This window comes from Tachypleus tridentatus, chromosome 10, assembly GCF_004210375.1.
Source record: "Tachypleus tridentatus isolate NWPU-2018 chromosome 10, ASM421037v1, whole genome shotgun sequence".
Classification (NCBI taxonomy): domain Eukaryota; kingdom Metazoa; phylum Arthropoda; class Merostomata; order Xiphosura; family Limulidae; genus Tachypleus; species Tachypleus tridentatus.
Genome location: NC_134834.1, coordinates 169,339,366 through 169,358,747, shown reverse-complemented (window position 1 = coordinate 169,358,747; position 19,382 = coordinate 169,339,366). Strand labels below are relative to the sequence as shown.

General features: G+C 30.4%; 1 protein-coding gene across 1 annotated transcript in view; it reads right to left on the bottom strand.

Annotated features, from left to right (window-relative positions):
• LOC143230884 (uncharacterized) overlaps positions 1–19,382 on the bottom strand; it is a 103,022-nt gene that overhangs the window by 33,209 nt on the left and 50,431 nt on the right. Inside the window, 2 exon segments of the mRNA XM_076465177.1 lie at positions 4,279–4,370; positions 15,049–15,252. Of these exon segments, the coding sequence (XP_076321292.1) occupies positions 4,279–4,370; positions 15,049–15,252 (296 nt within the window).

The window sequence follows — 19,382 nt, the reverse complement described above, 5'->3', positions numbered from 1 at the left end:
ATAAGAGTAAAAATCTAGAAAAAAAGTAATAAATAAATTTTTACTTCTTCTTCCTGAAGGATATTTTGACTTCCTTATCCCAAAAGCATAAGCAAATGAATTAGAAAGAAGCAGAAAGATATTAAGACTGAAGAGTATGTCAAAACTAAATATCCCAAAGCCAAGAGCCCCTCAGAAGAACTATTTATTCCAAGTAAGTCAGTACATTACTGACAGCTCTTGTGCATATTTTCAATAAAAATAAAAAATAAGATGGTAAAGCCAACATTTTCACATACATAATAATTTTATTTTTAAAGACTGAGAGAAAGACACTCTACCTGCTTCAATGATGAAAATGATCCACCATCTTCAGAAAATAAAGAAAGACATGATGGTAATGGCACAATTTATAAAAAAAGTTCCAAAAAATTCTCTTCCATGGCACCTAGACCTAAATCTCATGTTATTAAAAACAAAACAATGAATTTTAATAGAGACACAAATCCAGGTGCCATGGAATTAAGTTTTTGGAATTTGATTTTCTTAATGGCATCACTGCACAATTTTCTAATTGTACACATCTTATTTACTCAAGATGATAAACAAACCTTGTGTGTCCTTGTCTCTTCAAAGTGTTGAATCATGTTTTCAACTAAAATATGAAGATGTTTATTTTTAAACTTATTCAAATAGAATGATTGTGCATGTGAAAATGTTCGAGTTGCCACTTTATGTTTTACTCTTTTACTATAATAAATCTCCAGTAGTCCACATGGAAGATTTGACCATAACAAAAGAGTCATCAAAAGAGTAAAAAAGACCCAAAATGCTTATTACCACATACTCTTCTCCAGTAAGGTCTAGAAGATAGCTCACATCTCCTTCCCAGCAGATGTAGGAGGCAGGACAAGAGTATAAAAATTACATATTGTTTTCTCCAAAAGAATAACCATCAGTGTAAGTTGAAATGCTAAAACCCTTACCAGCTTCTGCTGGTATACTTTGCCTGAGCTAGAGAACCTGGATGAAAATCCTGCAAAAAAATGATGCAGGAAAAGGAAACTCTCTGATGATCTGATGAAAATTTGAAAAGAAAGTAGAGAAACAAATATCATATAACAAACCACAAGGAGCTAAAGTGACAAAAGGAATATAATAGCAACTAAATCTATAAGACTTGCAGCAAAGAAATGTAAAATTTGTATCCTAATTAACCCTATCACCATGGGTATTCTTCAGTGCATGTGACAAGGTTTTAGTGTTTTACATCCAAAATTTTATTAAACTAGTTTTTATTTATGTTATACCAATTTGTATAGTAAAATATTTCTTAGCCTAATCATCACATTTTAGGAGTATACAAGTTTTAAGTTCTTAATTTTATATGAAAATATTTTTAAAAACCTTGAATTTGCCTTAGTGTGACAAATATGACATATGTTTTATAAACATTTTTTTTACTGTTTTATCCACCATCCCTTAAAAAAAGTACAAAATTAAATATAAATTACTCACTATAAAATTGTCATTGCTCAGACAAACCATAATTTTTATAATCATCAATTTTGTTTAGTTACAGTTATCAAATAGAAAATCAGATCCCTTCTGCTTCATCCTCTTTTTTTGGGATTTGTTAATAGTTTACACTTATACTTATTTAGATATTACCTAAAACAAACAGAAAACCAAGATTTTCATCTGTCAAATAAGGTATTAAATGATATTGTGCACTAAATAGATAATCATCAGTTTCACTCAGAGTGCAAGCCCTGTTCCTTTGTGAAAGCTAATGACTATCTTGGATGAATCTGTAACAGCTCTTATGATATAGTTAGAAAGGCAGAGATATTTTGAGAGTAAATGAAAATTGTCTCCTATTTGCATGTTATTAGTCTATGTTCTTTTGTGCATTATTTAATTAAATAAAGTTATTTAGTGCACTACTATCATTAAAATAAAAAAGTAGGGCTAAGTGTCATCAACAACTGACAGGAAAATAAAGACTGGGTAAGTCCTTTATTCCTTGGTTTTTGTTTATTCTTTATTTATTATTAAAAAGTAATGAATATGTAAAAATATGAATATTTTTAGGTTAGTTAAGATTAACTTAGGTAAAATAAATAATATAATAAAAATGTTTCATGAGGCATGAGTGTGAGCTGCTCATGGATAATGTAATTTGAAAGTGTAACATGACTTGCACATTTCCTAAGTGGTTTACAGCTAATGATGACACAGATAGTAGTTAAGACACAGTTCAAAGGGCAGTCAAAAGGCCTATAAAACAATAAAATTTAATTATAAATAGATGTGCATTGTTACCAGCTTAAAGCTACTTAGGATAAACAAATTTACTTTCTTGCTACAATTTGAAGTCATTATAGACAATAAAAAGGAGTAATTTAAATTTATTTTGAGTTTTTGGTGGTTATAAGGTTAGTCAAATTAACCGATCTTTACAGAGATAGGGTAAAGAAAATAACAGATAAAATATAATGTGTTACTGAAAAATAAAACGTTTGAAATCTATTTAGGAGGTTTTATAGATTACACAAAGGAAAAGTAATTTTAATCTTAACATGAAAACCAGTTTGCATATGGGCTTTTCAAAACAAATTCTCAATATATTCATGGACAAATTTTATTTGAAGTTAATAAAAATATTACACTAAAAAATATTAAAAACTGTTAACTGAAAGACTGTCAAATTTTGTGAAGATATGCACACTATTCTGAAAGTTAGAAGTATTAAATCTATAAAGACAAATATGTCACATGGTTGGTCAAACTGACCAAGCCCACATTGAAAGGGTTAAAAAAATAATCCCTAGAAGAGAAGTAACTCATATTTTAAAAATACTATTAAAAAGAAAGCCTCAAAATAAGACCAATTCACAGTATAAAGTGCAGGAACTTAACGATGGGTTGAAGCAGAAATCCACAAGGAAACCTCCCCGACCCCACATGAAAAATTTTCTGAGAGTCAAAAACTAAAGAAGTAAAATGAGTAAGGGTAAATAACTACTAAAACTTATTAAGATTTAGCTGATTTATAAAAACATAAGCAATTATCTAAAAATCACAAGAAGGTGGAAAATAGATCCAAGAACTGAATTGTCCAACATTGCATCAGCATCAGAATTAGTTCAAGAATTAAGGTATAACATACCTGAGAAAAAGAAAATCAGACTAGCAATAGTTCTTCAAAATTAGGGCTAGCTGACAAACCCTACTCTTCACACAATCATCAACAAGAAAAGAGCAGATGTTTTAAAAAATTGAACATATACACAAATTTTAAACCCATGAGTCACTAAAATAGGTACAAAAACAAAAATAAAGGCCTGAATATGTTGATTGGAAAAAGAAGCATAAATATAGCTACACAAAACCCCTCCATATTAGAGCCAAATTGTGTTTATAAAGTCTTCATATACACTATAAAATTTCTAATACTGGTGGTAGAAACATCAGCAGCTGTACAACACTAACTTCAGATTTCATAGTGAGAAAAGGTAAATGCACGACTATCATCAAAAAAATCTGGTTTAATGGAGGAAAAAAAGGCCATATAAAGCTTCATCTGATGTTTGCATAATGAGTGAAATCAAAATTGAGAGAGCAAAGAATTCTGGTTAAGTTGGCGTATGTTTTTGCATTGTAACAAGGAAATTCAGAGTTTGAAGTAACATGGTTGTTGAAAGTGTGAACACAATTTAATGAGAAAGGACTTTTAATTTGAGAATTATGGTTAAATTAATGTATGTTTCCTGCATTAGATCAACTAATTACAGAAACAGAAACTGAATGGTTGTTTTTTAACCAGTTATGGTGCCCTGAAAGCAACTCAGCAACAAAAGACTATTAATTTGAAAATTCTGGCCAAGTTGACATATCCTTTGCATTGCAACAAGGACATTCAGAATTTGAAGTTACACAGTTTTTGAAAGCATGAACTTAGATCAACAAGGAAAAGCTTTTAATATTTTACATGTAAATCTATTTCCTTTGAAAATCTGTTTAGAAACAGTATATCTGAAGATCAGTTACTCATCAAAATATAGTATAACAATCTTTTTTTCCATTTTTTTTATGATTAGTTGTTTTATAGACAACCTAATAACTGAATGTGTCACTATTTTTTGCAAGGTACCATATTTAAAACTTTAATCTGAAAAACATACATACATTTGTATGAGAATAAATACATTATATCACAGCTTAGGTAAAAGCTTATTCTGTGACATAAAATAAACAAAATAACATTTAAAGGATAACACATGTTATATATTTTACCTCTCTGTGGTGACAAGGCAACCTGTTGGAAATAAACTGCAGAAGTCTGTTCTGATGCTTTCGTGCTCAGTGGTGTTGGAGACACTTGCATCCTATTAAGTTGACAGAGAAGTTGGAAAAGCTATAAACATGATATTCTACATTTCTTTTTTCAATTTTACATAAAAGATAAAATGTTCCAATTTATATAAGTATTCAGCTTCTTTTATTTTCTACTGTTAAAAGTTTTTACATTATGAACTTAAAACATATATAAAAGAAACTAACTTGAGCAACAGAGAAATCTACAGCACACTCCAGATATCGTGTCTTGAGTAAAAGATTTTAGTGTTTTACTACACAAGGTCTTCTTTGCAAGAAACATGTTAAACATGCATGACTGTTTATTTTAAGTTTAATACAAGAGTATTATTTAGTTTAAATTGTGTGAATGTTTAAGTAAGTAAGTTAATGAGAGATACAGTTGAATAGATCTAAACTATATTTGTAAGCTCAGCTATAAAGAGTGTATAGTGGCAACTTTTAAAGTGTAATAATCACAAGTTGTATTGTAATAACAGAGTAGAGTACAATAAATCATCTTATCAGTTGATTTCTAAAGTAACTTGAACTAGCCTTTGTGGACTTTTGATGTAAAAGATAATTATCTGAAGATCTGGATACAATTGTGGTAATCAACAGGGTAACATAAGTAAATTTATCACTGACTATATGGTAATAACAAAGTAGAGAAGAATTATTTCTTTTATCAGTTAGGTTCTAAAGTAACTGAGCTATCCTCTGTGGACTTTTAATGGAAAAGAGAACTTTTTAAAACTCTGCATTCAACTGTGTAATGAACATTTGCAGATCTGTCTCAGCCTAGTTTTCACAGGAATGGGTGTATAAGTATATTCTGGTATGTCAGAAAATGTCATGGAATATGCAAAGTTAAAAGTGGCATTGCTGAAATGTTATAGGCTTACTGAAAAAGGTTCATAGAAGTAAACCCTGACACTGGAGAAAGTGTACTTCTGTTTCTGGCATGTCTATGGTGATGCTTCACAAGATGGACTAACATGGCAAAGTGTAAAAACAGTTTTGATGGACTAGCAGATCTACTAACACATAAAGAGTTCATGATCACATGCTCCATTGACATGTCACTATTTCTAAAATAGAGAGTAATAAAAGACATGGACAAGATGATCAAGCTGGCAGGACAGTATATGAAAGAAGATGTAGGAAATATAATTGGCAATTCCAAAAATAACCAGTTAAAGTTGAAACCAAGAGTAAATGACCAGAAAAAAAGATATCATCACAGGTGACAAACCCTCAACAGACAAAAGAGAGAAAAGGTACTATATCTGTTACAAAATGGAGCACATTGCAAATGAGTGCAAGCCTGTAGCCAACAAGCAATGGAAGAAATTTTAACATAAAGCAACTGGCACTACCAATAAAGATAGTAGTGACAAGAAACAAGCAAAGAATGATTATCACCAAAGTTGCTTCTGCCAGAAGAAACAGAACAGAAACAACACATCAAATTCACCACAAGAATGAAGTACTAGCCCCAAGTTTAAACAGTGAATGACTAATAGCTGAAATTGAAGAATGGGACAACAATAAGGAGACTGGTGAGGGATCCACAGTCATCACAAAAGCCCAAAACAGAAAAGCAAGCAAGACATCAAGCTCCTGCAAATCTCAAAATATGACAGCCTGAATGTAGGTTTATGGAAACTGAAGGAAACATAGAAGAGACACCCTTCACTGCAGAAACATTGGGACAGTTCCTGGGGCACAAGACAAAGAGGAAATTAACTTACAGAATAGAGGACTGGAAAGGAGTGCTGTTCCAGATCTATGAAGGCAATTATATTGGTGAGGTTAAACAGATAAGAGTACAAAGAGATTACCAGACTAGAGCAATGGAGTTCACTCATGAATCATTTGCAAGAAGACACCTTGGAGCAGAGAAGGTGTTAAACAGAATAACCAACAACTACTATTTGTCAGTGGTTCATGCGTGTATCATCAGATTCTACAGATCTTTTGACATCTACTAAAAGCCAATACTTAAAGGGAATATAGCTAAGGTAATACTGGATGAGATGCCTTCCATAGAAGAGCCATTCAGCAGAGCAGTTGTGGACTTAATTGAACCACTAGTGCCTATAACTTACAAGGGCAACCAGTAGTCAACTATGCAACCTGTTACCAGAAGCCACAGCACTGCTGAAAATAGAGACAGAGAGAGTAGCAGAAGCCCTCCTGTAAGTGTTCTGCAGAGTGGGTTTTCCAAAATGTCTTGATTTACAGAGGGACCCAGTTTACCTGAAAACTGATGTAAGATGTGTACAGACTCGTCATTACTAGACAGTTCTTTATCACCTCACTCATCTCAAGATGTAATAGACTTTATGATGTCTTAAAGAGCAAGTTGAAGAATGTGTGTCAGGAGAGACCAAATGACTGGAACAAGTAACTTCATACTTGGCTGTGGCTTTGCTAGAAGACCCACAACCAAATAGAAGATTTTCACCATTTGAGTTGCTGTATGGAAGAACAGTACAAGATCCAATGCCAATATTGAAAAAGCTGAGGACAAGAAAATAAGGGTCAGAAGTGAGGAACACATACATATTAGACCTCAGAAAATAACTGTAGGAAACCTGTCAACTCCCTTGACAGAGCTTATATGCAGCTCAAGACAGTTATAAGCATTTCCACGACAAGAAGACCAAGGATCAGTGTTTCAAGCTCAAACAGAAAGTCCTGTTTCTTCCACTTACTGATAACAACAAATTTACTCTGCTGTGGGAAGAACGTTTTGCAGTGATATTGGATGGGAAGGCAAAGATCTACTAATTCAATCTGTTAAAAGGTACTTTGAAAGGAAAAAAAAGACATAAAAGGTGAAATTATTAATATACAGACACAGAACTATAAGACAGTGACTTTTTCATTGAAAATAAACACTTAGTAGGCATAAGACCACAAGGTGAAGATGAGATATACAAGAACATTAACATAAGTAAAGAACTGATTGGCAAGTGGAAAAAATACCCACAAGAGCTATTGTGCAAGTAACAGATATATTCATATATGGGCCAAGCAAGACAGACCTTTTGCAATATAAGATTGAGACTATAATCAAGTATCCTGTCAAAATGAAACCCTAACAGATGCCCTATGTCATGAAAGATTTGGTCAAGCAAAAAGTCAAGATAATTTAGACTCAGACTACTATTAACCAAAAGCTGAACCTCATGATAAAGTTCAAATTTGAACCTATGAGCAATTACAGGCTATCATGGCAAAACTAGATGAGGCAACGTTATTTTCCAAGATTTACTTCAGTAAAGGTTACTGGCAGATTCCATTGGAGAGAGGATCCAGAGAGAAGACAGTCTTTGTGACCGCAGATAATGTTACCAGTTGAAGAGGATGTAGTTTAGGTTATAAAACTCAGCAGCAACCTTCAACCACATGATAAAAAAGATGTTGCACAAAACCAGCAACATTGAATATTATGTGGATGACATTCTGCCCCACATGGCTAGATGGGAAGACCACATAAAAATCTTGGGTAGCTGTTGAGGCATCTGAGACCAGCAGATCTGACCACTAGACAACCTAAGTGCTACATCAATTATTCTATGCTGTACTTTGTTGAACAGAAGATGGACAACCAACATGTTGCCACAGAAGAAGAGAAACTGCCCTACATACAAGATGTACCAGCTCAGTTGCCATGCAACTAATCAGATCCTTCCTGGGGTTACTGGGATACTATAGAAAGTTCATCTCAAAGCACAGTAAAATTGCTGAACCACTAACTGACCTGACCAAGAAAAACCTATCCAATAACATGAAGTGGGAAAAACCGTGGCAGATGACATTATAGAAGTTACAGAATATGTTAGGAAGTTCCCCAATCCTTAGAATACCAGACTTCAACAAACTATTCATAGTTCAGGTCAGTACTTTAGACAATGGAATTGAAGCCATATTCCTACAAGAGCATGACGATGGAATGTTTCCTGTTGAAAGTATTTGTTTGTAGTTATGTGCAAAGCTACAAAACTGGCTATCTGCTCACCAAAAGTATTTAAACATGGTTTCTAGCATTCAAAATCAGCAGACATACTGCTATGCCACTGGGACACTGAAGAGAGAGAACTACTCTGTAGGTAAATGAGTATGTCTGGTCATCATATTTACCGTTATAAAGTTCCACAACTACCTGTACAGAAAGGAATTCATTATCCAAACAGACCATCAGCCCCTTGCACGCAGCCAGGGCTGTAAAATCAACAGTGTAAGGGTCACAAGATGGATATTGTACCTCCAGAACTATCAGTTCTGCATTGAAGCCATCAAAGGAACTACAAAAGTTGATACATGAGAAGACTTTGTGCATAAACTGAAAACATTCTTTGTACATAGCAGAAAAATATTACAAGTATTTTTCTTGAATAGGACTAATCATTAAAAATACATGAATGTTCATTTTAAGTTTAAAATAAGAGTATTATTTATGTGTGAGTGTTAAAGTGCTATATAGTTCTAAATAATAGGAGGGTCCTGAATAATAGTACAGGATGAAAAATAGATTTCTTTTTCTCCATACCTCATTTCAAGTGATCTTCCAGGGTTGGCTATTGAAATGCAAAAGAGTAAAAACGTGCACATTTTGACTGTAATTTTTACATTTATTATGAAAACCATATAAATAATGAAATATTTACTTCAAATCTAAGTTTCCTGTCCAGTTGGACTACTGTTAACCTTGGTTTTACACCAAGATGAATGCACTTAGTTGAGCTTAGAAGAGTAGGTCTAGATGAAGCATATCAAAACCTGTGGTGCTCAAACTGTGAGATAGTGCCAGAAAGGAAGCAGAGAGAGCTGTTACAGGGGTACACAGTTTTGAATGTAGAAGCATATAAATTATACATGAAAATACAAATTTAAAAATAAAGGAGTAAAAAAAATACCACAGAAATATTACTACTACTAGGTAATATAGTAACAAAAAATAACATAGAGAAGTGACACATAAAGTTAATACACAAATCCATAATAATAAGGCTGTCTGCACGTGCATGTTGGTCAGTCATCACCATAGTTCCAAGAGAAAAAAAACTTTGTATGCATACTAAAGAAATTCTGAGTCTGTGCACCAGAGTATTATTTTGTCTCAAAACATTTGGCCATTTTCTGACCTATAATTTTGCCTTACAGCCCTTAAGCCATAAAATGTCAGAAGTAGATGCTGCCATCTGTTGTTTGATACAACAGATTATTTGGGAATAAGTATTTAATAATAAAAATAGTTTTGTAATTAGTGTTAGAATTCATATTAGCAATAAAAATTATTATATTTAAATGTTTGTTTACTTGTATTTCTAATTTTCAGAGTGATAAAAAATATTTACTAAAAGTCATTGCTATGCAGGAAAATAATAAATATGTAGTAAGGTCAAATTTGTTTTTTTGATGCACAGATAATAAAGGGTCTCATTAAAAAACACTAGAGAAAATTGAAGAAGATATGAATGATTTAAAACTTTTTCCAGATGCTTTACCAAAATAATTTCTGAACTAGCAGCAGCTATGAGTTTCACTAGAAAATGAGAAGAGAGAAAATGCCTATTCAGGAAGAGTACCACAAAAGGTAAGCAACGTTTTCCATTAAGCCGAACTAGCCTTTAATAAGTATTGTCATAATGTTGGTAATTTAATATGTAAAATTATGAATGGCTTTTATCTATGTTAAAATACTTTTATTTACATGCTTTTGGCCCTCTTACTGAGGCCTTCATCAGACAACAGTGTGCTTAGAATTAAAAAATTTTTAACTGTGAAATACGTATACAGACAACAGTTGTAACAATAACTGATATCTGGTATGAAAGTTAAATACATAGAATTATGATGAATAGAGAGTATAATTCAATTGCTTTCACATAGTAAACATAATGAAAATATAATTATAGGTATTATGTAGAACAAAATAAAGGAATCTTTTATACTTCAAATAGTACATCATAAACTTAAAGGCTTAATTTTACATTAACACCACATAGATACTATGTTTGTGCAAGTTCCTAAACACTGTCTTTGATTTTAACTTGCAAAGTAACTTGAGGAGTTTGGCTACTTGAGAAAGTGATTTATTTTATTCAGTTAAATATTGGACTGAACAAGAGTTGGTTTTATTTTGTACGACATTTTTAAAATCGTCTTGTTACAAAACTGTTACTTTACATTTTTTAAAAAGAAATCACACATAAAAGTGTTAGAAATTCATATTACCATTTGTGCCAGTAATGTAAAACAATAACACTTTTGTAACAATAGGTTTAAAGAAAAAACTGGCATAAATGTGTTAAAATTCATATTATTGGCAGAAATTATTATATGTAAATACTAATTTAAAATTTATAGAATGCTTTAAAACAGTATGTCTTTTTTTCAGTATTAATACCTTTATGAATTTGGATTGTAATATGACATGAAAAATGAAATTTTGACCCTTTTTATTTAAAAATAGCTAAACAGTGGCCTTCTGTTCAGGTAATACCTGTGTAATGATGGCTAGTAGGTTATATAGGATGTGGAGAATTGCAACAAAACAAATGGAGAGACCACAAAATAAATTTCTATATCACTATTACAGGTCTTAAAAAGTTAAATCCGATATGTTATTTCTATCATATCACAGAAGTCAGAAGAGTTTCATATAATTTTTTTTTGCTTCTTACATTATTAAATATACAAATATTAAATTATCAAAAAAGCAAACGACTTTATTACACATGTGCATAAAGGTCATTGAACAAAATTCACTGTTTCACTGTAAGTACAGACATCAACATTATTACTAACTGCAATATTCCAGCATATAATACTAAAGCCTCTAGATAATACGAGTCATAATTATAAACATTAAAGCAAACAAAATAACAGAAGTCATTCAGATAATCAAAATGATCATTATTACATCTAAAGAGACATGAAAATCACAAGCCTATGCTCATTGTAATATTTTGCTTCACTCCCATATAGCTATCAAATAAATTTTTAAACCATTTATACTTCAACTACTCAACATTTCATCAGGCAGACCAATCTCTGAGATTATAACTATCAAACTAGTAGTTTTTTAAAACAAATATCTAAATCTTGACTTTACATCTTATACTTCTTACTTCCATAATTCAATCTTATTATTCTGCTTCTTAAACTATAAGTTTTGGGAAGTTTACTTTAAAATTGTAACACTGTGTGAACCTTATTATTCTATACTCCTATATAAATAATTCTTCATAGCTGAACTATTTTAAACAAGATATTATTCAAGTTACTCATTTCTATAAATTTTCCACAGCATAACCTAGAGTAATAAGCAAACTAAAACTGAACAAAGTATTTAAATGAGGTCTTACCAGAGATTTTATAAAATACTACTTTTCTTACTCTTAAATTCAAAAGTTCTTCTGATAATTCAAATCACATTCAACCACAGATTTTAAATTTATATCAATAACCATATCCAAATTACTCTCTTCCTCCACAACATTTTTATTTAATGCACTTAAAAGGCAAGTTGTTTACTAATATGCATAACTCAACACTAGCTTTCAAAATGTTCATTAAAATAACCCCTAAATTCCAATTCCAACAGTTTAAAAACAGAAGATTTGTAATTTCTTTTAACCTCTTTATTATTGAATTATCAATCGCAGCAACAATATTCCAGTAAAATGAAATTTCTCCATTATTCAAGAGTAAGAAGATGGTGAGGGCCAAACAAATATCTTTTAGATTCTTGAGATTTTCTATGCCTTTCCAATAACAAAATAAAAATTGAGCTATTTAGAAATACCCAACTTTTCAACAATATAAAAAAATAATAATAATAGAAAAAATACTCCTTAACTGTAAAAATGGATAGCTGCTTAACCTTTTTGGTAATAGCTTACATAAACTCTTTAAATGTTTTGAGCTAAGAGACAATAAGTGTTTCTTAATCTTTAATGATACATTTCTTGGTATCTTTGTTTTTGTTCATTTTTATAATCCTCAGCACCTCCATTTCTCTTATATGTTTCATAACTTTTAAAGCTTTATCTAACTCATTCACTAATATTTTTCTATCCATCCAGTCACACTTTCCATACGGGGTTGATGCATTACATCAACTTTGTAACCTCAACCCAATCATTACAGTTCCCTTACTATAACTTTCAACATGTTATGTATCTTCAAGAAAGGTGGTAAGCTTTCAGTAAGTATTATGAGTCTTTTATTCACAAAAAACCTGACTTTTAAATTAAACATTTTGACTAAAGATTTATCCATGAATAAACAGAATTATAGTGTTAACTGGTCCAAGTGCAAAGAGATTTTCACATTAAGATTAAAAATACTTTTCTTCATCTAAAACCTTTTTTTAATTTTAAAGCATCCTAACTAAATATCAAACATCTTTTTCAGTTAAACTTTATATTTTATGTTATTTTTCCCTAGCCTAACGCTATATAGAAATGGTTAATTTAACTTACACTGTAATCATCATAAAAATATGAAATAAATCTAAAGTGCCCTTTTTTTTTCTTTCTAGAACGACTTGGACTTGTAACAAGAAATTGCATTTGTTTATCCTAAATAGCTTAAGGCTCTTAACAATATACATGTCTTTATAATTGATTTTATTGTTTTAATGCCATTTGAATTGTGTCTAACTAACAATCCTTAATCCTACCACACAAGTTTTAAATCATTCAACAAATAAGTAACTTAAGTTAATATAGTGAATGATGTAATGTACAAGCTACTCACAAGTATATAAATATATATCATGGAAAGGTTTTTTTTTGGTATCTTACCTATTTAACCTAATAAGTTTTGATTGTTTTTACATTTTATAGTTATTTCTATAATAATAAATAAATGAGATGTACAATAAACACAAGTAATACAGGGCTTACCTGTGACTCTTGTTGTTGTTTTTTCTATGGTTGTCAATGAAATTTATGCCTACATTTTTTTATATTGATGGTACTAGTGCACTAAATAATTTTTATTTACTTGAATAATGCATCTAAGAACACAGAATAATAACACCACCAATCAAACAACATTCAAAGCTACTATAATTTAGCTGGCTTTCTAATTATAGCATAACAGCCTTAAAATATTTTCATAATCTTTTTAATCTGAACACCACAAAAGAAACTTTAAAACTGAAAACAAAAGAGATAATATTTTGTACTGAAAACAATGTAATATAATGTGTCACTTCATGGATTAGGACTCAACTTTCTATTTGTTATAAATAATATAATATAAAGAGAGAATTATTGCAAATTTGAAAAAGAAAAGATACAGCAGGCAGATATAACAAATGAGTCTCACTTTCTAGTTTATGTCACTGTGAACAAAGAAGGTTGAAGGCTATAAAAATTAGACTTTGACTCAGTAATTACTATATTATAAGAAGCAATTTGTTTTAAGTTCCTCAGTTCAGAAAGAGGTGGTAAATGAATCAGAGATGAGAGAAGGACCAGAGAACAAATATCATAACTCACACTAGAGAAGATTGAGGGTTTTTCTGATACAATTAACAACTTAAAACTTGCATAAGATTAAAATTATTATCAACATATATGTTGATAATAATGTAGTTCAATTAAATTTTTGAATGTAAATCTGCAAAAAGGTTTTGATGTGCACTCTAACCTACCTGTAGTGAGAGTGTTAATCAATGAGTAATCAGAGCATGTCATTTTAGAATGAGTACAATGTTTGGATATATTAGCAAATATATTTCACGCTCCTTTAAATTTTTCACATACTGACCATTCACACAATCTTCCTTCCTCATTACATCTCACTATTCACTTCATTTTTGTCATCACTTTAGTATCACAGGTAATATGTAATGATCATTAATATCCAGATAGCTACATAAAACATTAACCCTTAGAAATAAAACCTGTGCACAGAATAACGTGTTCTCTAGTGAGTTACTTTTTTTTTGTGCTAAGAAAGAGAAAAATCCACACAAGTTTGACATATTTCCTAAACTTGCATGAAAAAAATCTATAACAGTAGTTCAATTTTGTAATCTTTTTTTTTACATTCACAAAACAATATAATTAGTTATACAAAATACAATATCAGTTTTGACAGATGTACACATATGAGACAGTATTATCATCACAACAAGAATTGGTGTGAACTGTAGAAGTTGGTTAGAGTATTTTATCTACCTTACTCACCAGGAACATATTCTGCATTAGAACTTTCTTCTTTTATAAGAAAAACATTATACATTACTAGAGAACAGAGATAGTAACAAACTCTTGCAATGTAATTCCTCATTAAGTAGATACGAAATTCTTTTGAACACAAATCCATCACTGAAATGCAGTTAAAAAAAAAAATCCTTAATACCAGAATAACTGAAATTAAAAGGTATCAAGATGTATAAATTTAGGTTTAAACTTGGTAATTAAAGTTTAGTTTACAAATTTTTATCAATCCTTTGAAATTAAGATAAATCAGGAACAGAATAAAACATCATTTGAAAAGTCAAAATAAGAAAAACGTATTTATGCAAGTGTATTGCTTTAATAGTTCAGTTGGAAACATTCACTGTTAATATTATTAAGTCATCGTCAGGGTGAACTTGGCCATGTTAATATAATCTACCAATATCATTTTTTCATTTAACTCCTGACAACATAGGCAAAGTTAACTCATATTTACCTAGTTGCTGATGACAACAATACTCCAGAAGTTGGTTTGGCAGCAGCTGAGGACTGTGTGACTCCAGTAACTTGAAGGTGTGAACCAGAAGAAGCTAGAGTAAGAATATGTGATGAAATTACTGGGATTCCGCCAGAGTTGCTGACAACCTGCACACTCTGAATAGCACTTGTTGGACTGTTTGCTAAGGGTGTTGAAGGTGCACTAAAACATAGAGAAAGAAACAATCATCACCTGAAGGGTGTTAATCCAGCTAATTGCTTGTTTATGATTGTCTGCATAGAAGTCAGAAAAATAAGTGAACTGACTATTCCTCTGAATGTCAGTTTTAATGCCTAGCATCAAAAATTGATAGTGGAAAAAAAACAATACATAAATGAAACAATTTCAATAAAGCTTGTACAGTTTGTTGTTGTTAAGTGTAAAGTTACTCAATAAACTACCTATGTCATGTCCAATGCTGGTATTAAAACCTGGTTTTCTTTTGTTATAAACCTTAGCCACCCTTGACCAATACATTCTTACATTAATATTTTGTTATAATTAAAGCAACATATGCTAACAACTTCAGGTATGTAAAAATGTATTCATTTAACCTTCTTGTTAGAGGCTTGGTGGATTACACTAGTCAACTGACCCCAGAGTGACCATCAGTTACAGTCCTATAACTTTTAATACAGTATATGTGACTTCATGAAATTTGTCAAACGTCTAGTAAACATTACAAGTCGTTTGTGCTAACTAAATATTTTTGCAAAACCTTGTATGCTAATATCTGAAGACAGAGTGTTGACTGTTTCAAGTGAAACTTTAGTGATTTTCATGTTAAGGTCAAAAATACTTTTCTTCATCTGATAATTGTGAAATTTCATATATATATTGTAAATATTATACATATTTTTCCAACCAAATTTTACATTTTATCTGTTACTTTCTCCACCCTAAGTCTATACCAATTCAGTCAATTTTACCACACTTGTAATCATCATATAATAAATAAAAATTCTACTTCTTCTTTCTAGAATAAATGCAAATTGTAATGTGAAACTACAGTTGTTTATCCTAAATAAATTAAAGCTTGTAACAGCATATGTGCATTTATACTTAAACTTCATTTTTTATTGCTGCTTTTTGTAACTCACTCAGCAAACATGCAGCTCACTCTACCTTACTGAATTACATAATACACAAGCATACCTTGTGAAGAATCTTTTTTTCCATTATTTTACTTAGTAATGTTTTTACATTTTAGTTACTTTTATAATAATAAATAAATAATACACATGAAACAGAATACTCACCTCACTCCTCAGCTTTTTTGCTGTCAACTGTTACGAAACTTAATTCTACTTTTTTATACTAATGGTCTACTACTACTACAAGACAAAATATTTTTATTTAATTAAATAATGCATGAAAAAAAATAGAATAATAACATCCACAAAACAATGTCCAGTAACTGTCAAGATTTTTCTGGCTTTCTAAGTATGTGATAAATTCTTTAAAAATTCAGCTATGCTACTCAATGAGAATTCCATTATTTTAAAATTTTCAAACTGGAGGTCAAATAAAAAATGTATATTAACCCTTTCACAACAGGCTCAGAATAATATGTACAAGTTAAGTATTAAAACTTTAAATTTTGATGCAGTAGGAGTACATTCACAAAATTTGGTAGACTTTTATTAATGACTACCAGTCTTTGGTACACCAAATGTCAATTTTTTTAAAATGCTTTTACTAAAGATTTGATTGTGAAAATACCATGTCTCTTTCATTACTTTTCCAAATGCAAAGTGATTTTTATTATTAGAAACTATTCTTCATCCCATAAATCTCAAACATTATTCGTATAATCTCTAAAACCTCCCAAATACATTTCAAATGTTTGTTTTAAGTAAACTTTTTATTCTGCCTGTTGGTTTCTCTACCCTAACTATATGGGGTTTCAATTTTACTGGCCTAATAAACACCACAAAAAATGAGGAAATAAATATAAATTATGTTTTTATTCATTCTAGAATTACTACAAATTATAAAATGAAAACACAAATGTTTAGTCTAAATAATTTAATCCTCATAACATGATACACTTATATATATATATTTATTATTTTGATCTTCCATTTGTGCCTGGCTAGCACTACAGAATTTATACTGATGCATTGCATGTACACTCGTGTTACTGTATCCAATAATATGAAATACAGTGTAACCCGTCTTGACTGTGTTTTAGTGGATTAGTATTTGGTAAAATACAGTAACATTTCAATTACTATACATCATACATATATACAGATTGTTACTATTTACAAATAAGTTCTTAAACTTAGTTTTCTGTAAACATAAAACAATAAATAAATAAGTAAAGCAAACAATTATATATTCTAGTTAAGACAACATTTGTACTCATTTGCTGCTTGCTGTAGGTTGCTAAGTATTTTCAAGTTTCACATGAGGAGGATGTAAAATAAAGTACTTTTTTTTAGGTTTTACATATACATTAGAGATAACTAAAAAATCATAAATAACTATATCCATACCATAGAAATACACTGTAATTTATTAAGCTTAGTAATTCAGCTGTATTTTTGTCTAGAAAAAATGTACTGTTGAACAGATTAAATACAACCTACCTGCTTGGAATCTTGGTTTAAAAGAATGAGATGGCTTTCAATTACATTAAAATAGCTGATAATGTAACTAGGAGGAAATTCTGAGCTTCTGATTGGTTATTCACCTGTTATATATTGAAGTTGTGTATATAAGGGATTGTTTCCAAAAAAAAAAACAAGAGAAGTGAGTGGAGCCAATGAGTTTAAGTCAATACCTCAACAAACAGAAAATATATGAGGTACTTATTTTACATTCTAGCTTGTTAGTATCAGTAAGTTGAGTTCCTAATTTGTACTAAACTATAAACTTTAAATCAGTGCTGTGTTCAACATACCACAATATTTACTTTTAAATTAAGAAATTAACTAATGTGTGATACTAAACTTTCATTTAAAATTCACAGTTTGACATAAATTCATAAAACAGTCATTCAATAAAATACTGATAGTGACAAACTTGAATATAAAATAACCTCCTATACTAATACCAGCCATTTGAGATACAGTAACCTCTTATCTTTTTTATTTGCTGAAATATCCATGCATTTACTGAATCAAAAAAGTGATACTGCTCACCTCTTTACATTTTTGGAAACACCAGCTTATTTATATACACCTACTTCTGTCTATAACATGTGAATAACCAACCAAAAGCTCAGAATGTCCCACTAATGGCTTTCTCAACCATTCTGAAGTATTAAACATAAACAGCAAATTGAATGAGCTCTACCAATGAGCTCAAATTTCATACTTCTTTAGACCCAAATTCAGCTTAGTTACTATGGCATTGATATAGTAATTTGTGACTTTCTGAATATTTGAAATTTATATATAAAAACCTAAAAAATATTTTTCATTTCACATTCTCAACATGCAAAACTTGATAAGGTTTAGTAATCTACAGAAAGCAGCAAATGAATACAAAATATGTAGCTATAAGGAATAATTGTTTGCTATATTTTTTTTATTTACTATTCTATGTTTTAAGAAAAATAAGTTTGAGAACTAATTTGTACATAATGAAAATGTATATACACATGTAATGTCTCATATATGAAATGTGACTGTATTTCACAAAATACTATTCTGTTAAAACACAGCAATGACAGGTCACTTTGTAAAGGCAAGTTTTTATGCTTTTGGATATAGTAACATAAGTACAAGTGTACCACTTCACTTTAACTGCTGTAATGTCAGCCAGACATAGCTGGAAGGTCAATATAATAAAACAAATAAAGATTTTACATGTACATGTATAATATTATGAGATTTAAGCTATTTGGACTAAACATATGTTTTAATTTTATAATTTGTAGTAATTCTAGAATGAAAAAAGCATAATTTATATTTTGTAATTTCTAATACTTGTTATGAGGTCAATCAAATTAACCAAACCCATACAGATATTCATTAGTGAAACCAGATAAAATGTTTGATGATTATCTGGATGTTACAAAGATATCACACATTAAATTTGAAAATGTTTTGATACATAAAAGTATTTTTAACCTCAAAATCAAATTACTTTGCATGTTAGAAAGTCAACCACAGGGTGGTCAGCCTTTAGAACAAGTTGCCTTAGATGTTGTAGAAGCAGAAAATTTAAGTGAGTTTAAGAAAAAGCTTGATAACTATATAAATGATAAGGGCTCACTTTGAAATTTTTAACTTATAAAACTTTAGTTTAGACAATGGGACAGCTAAGATGGACCAATAGGT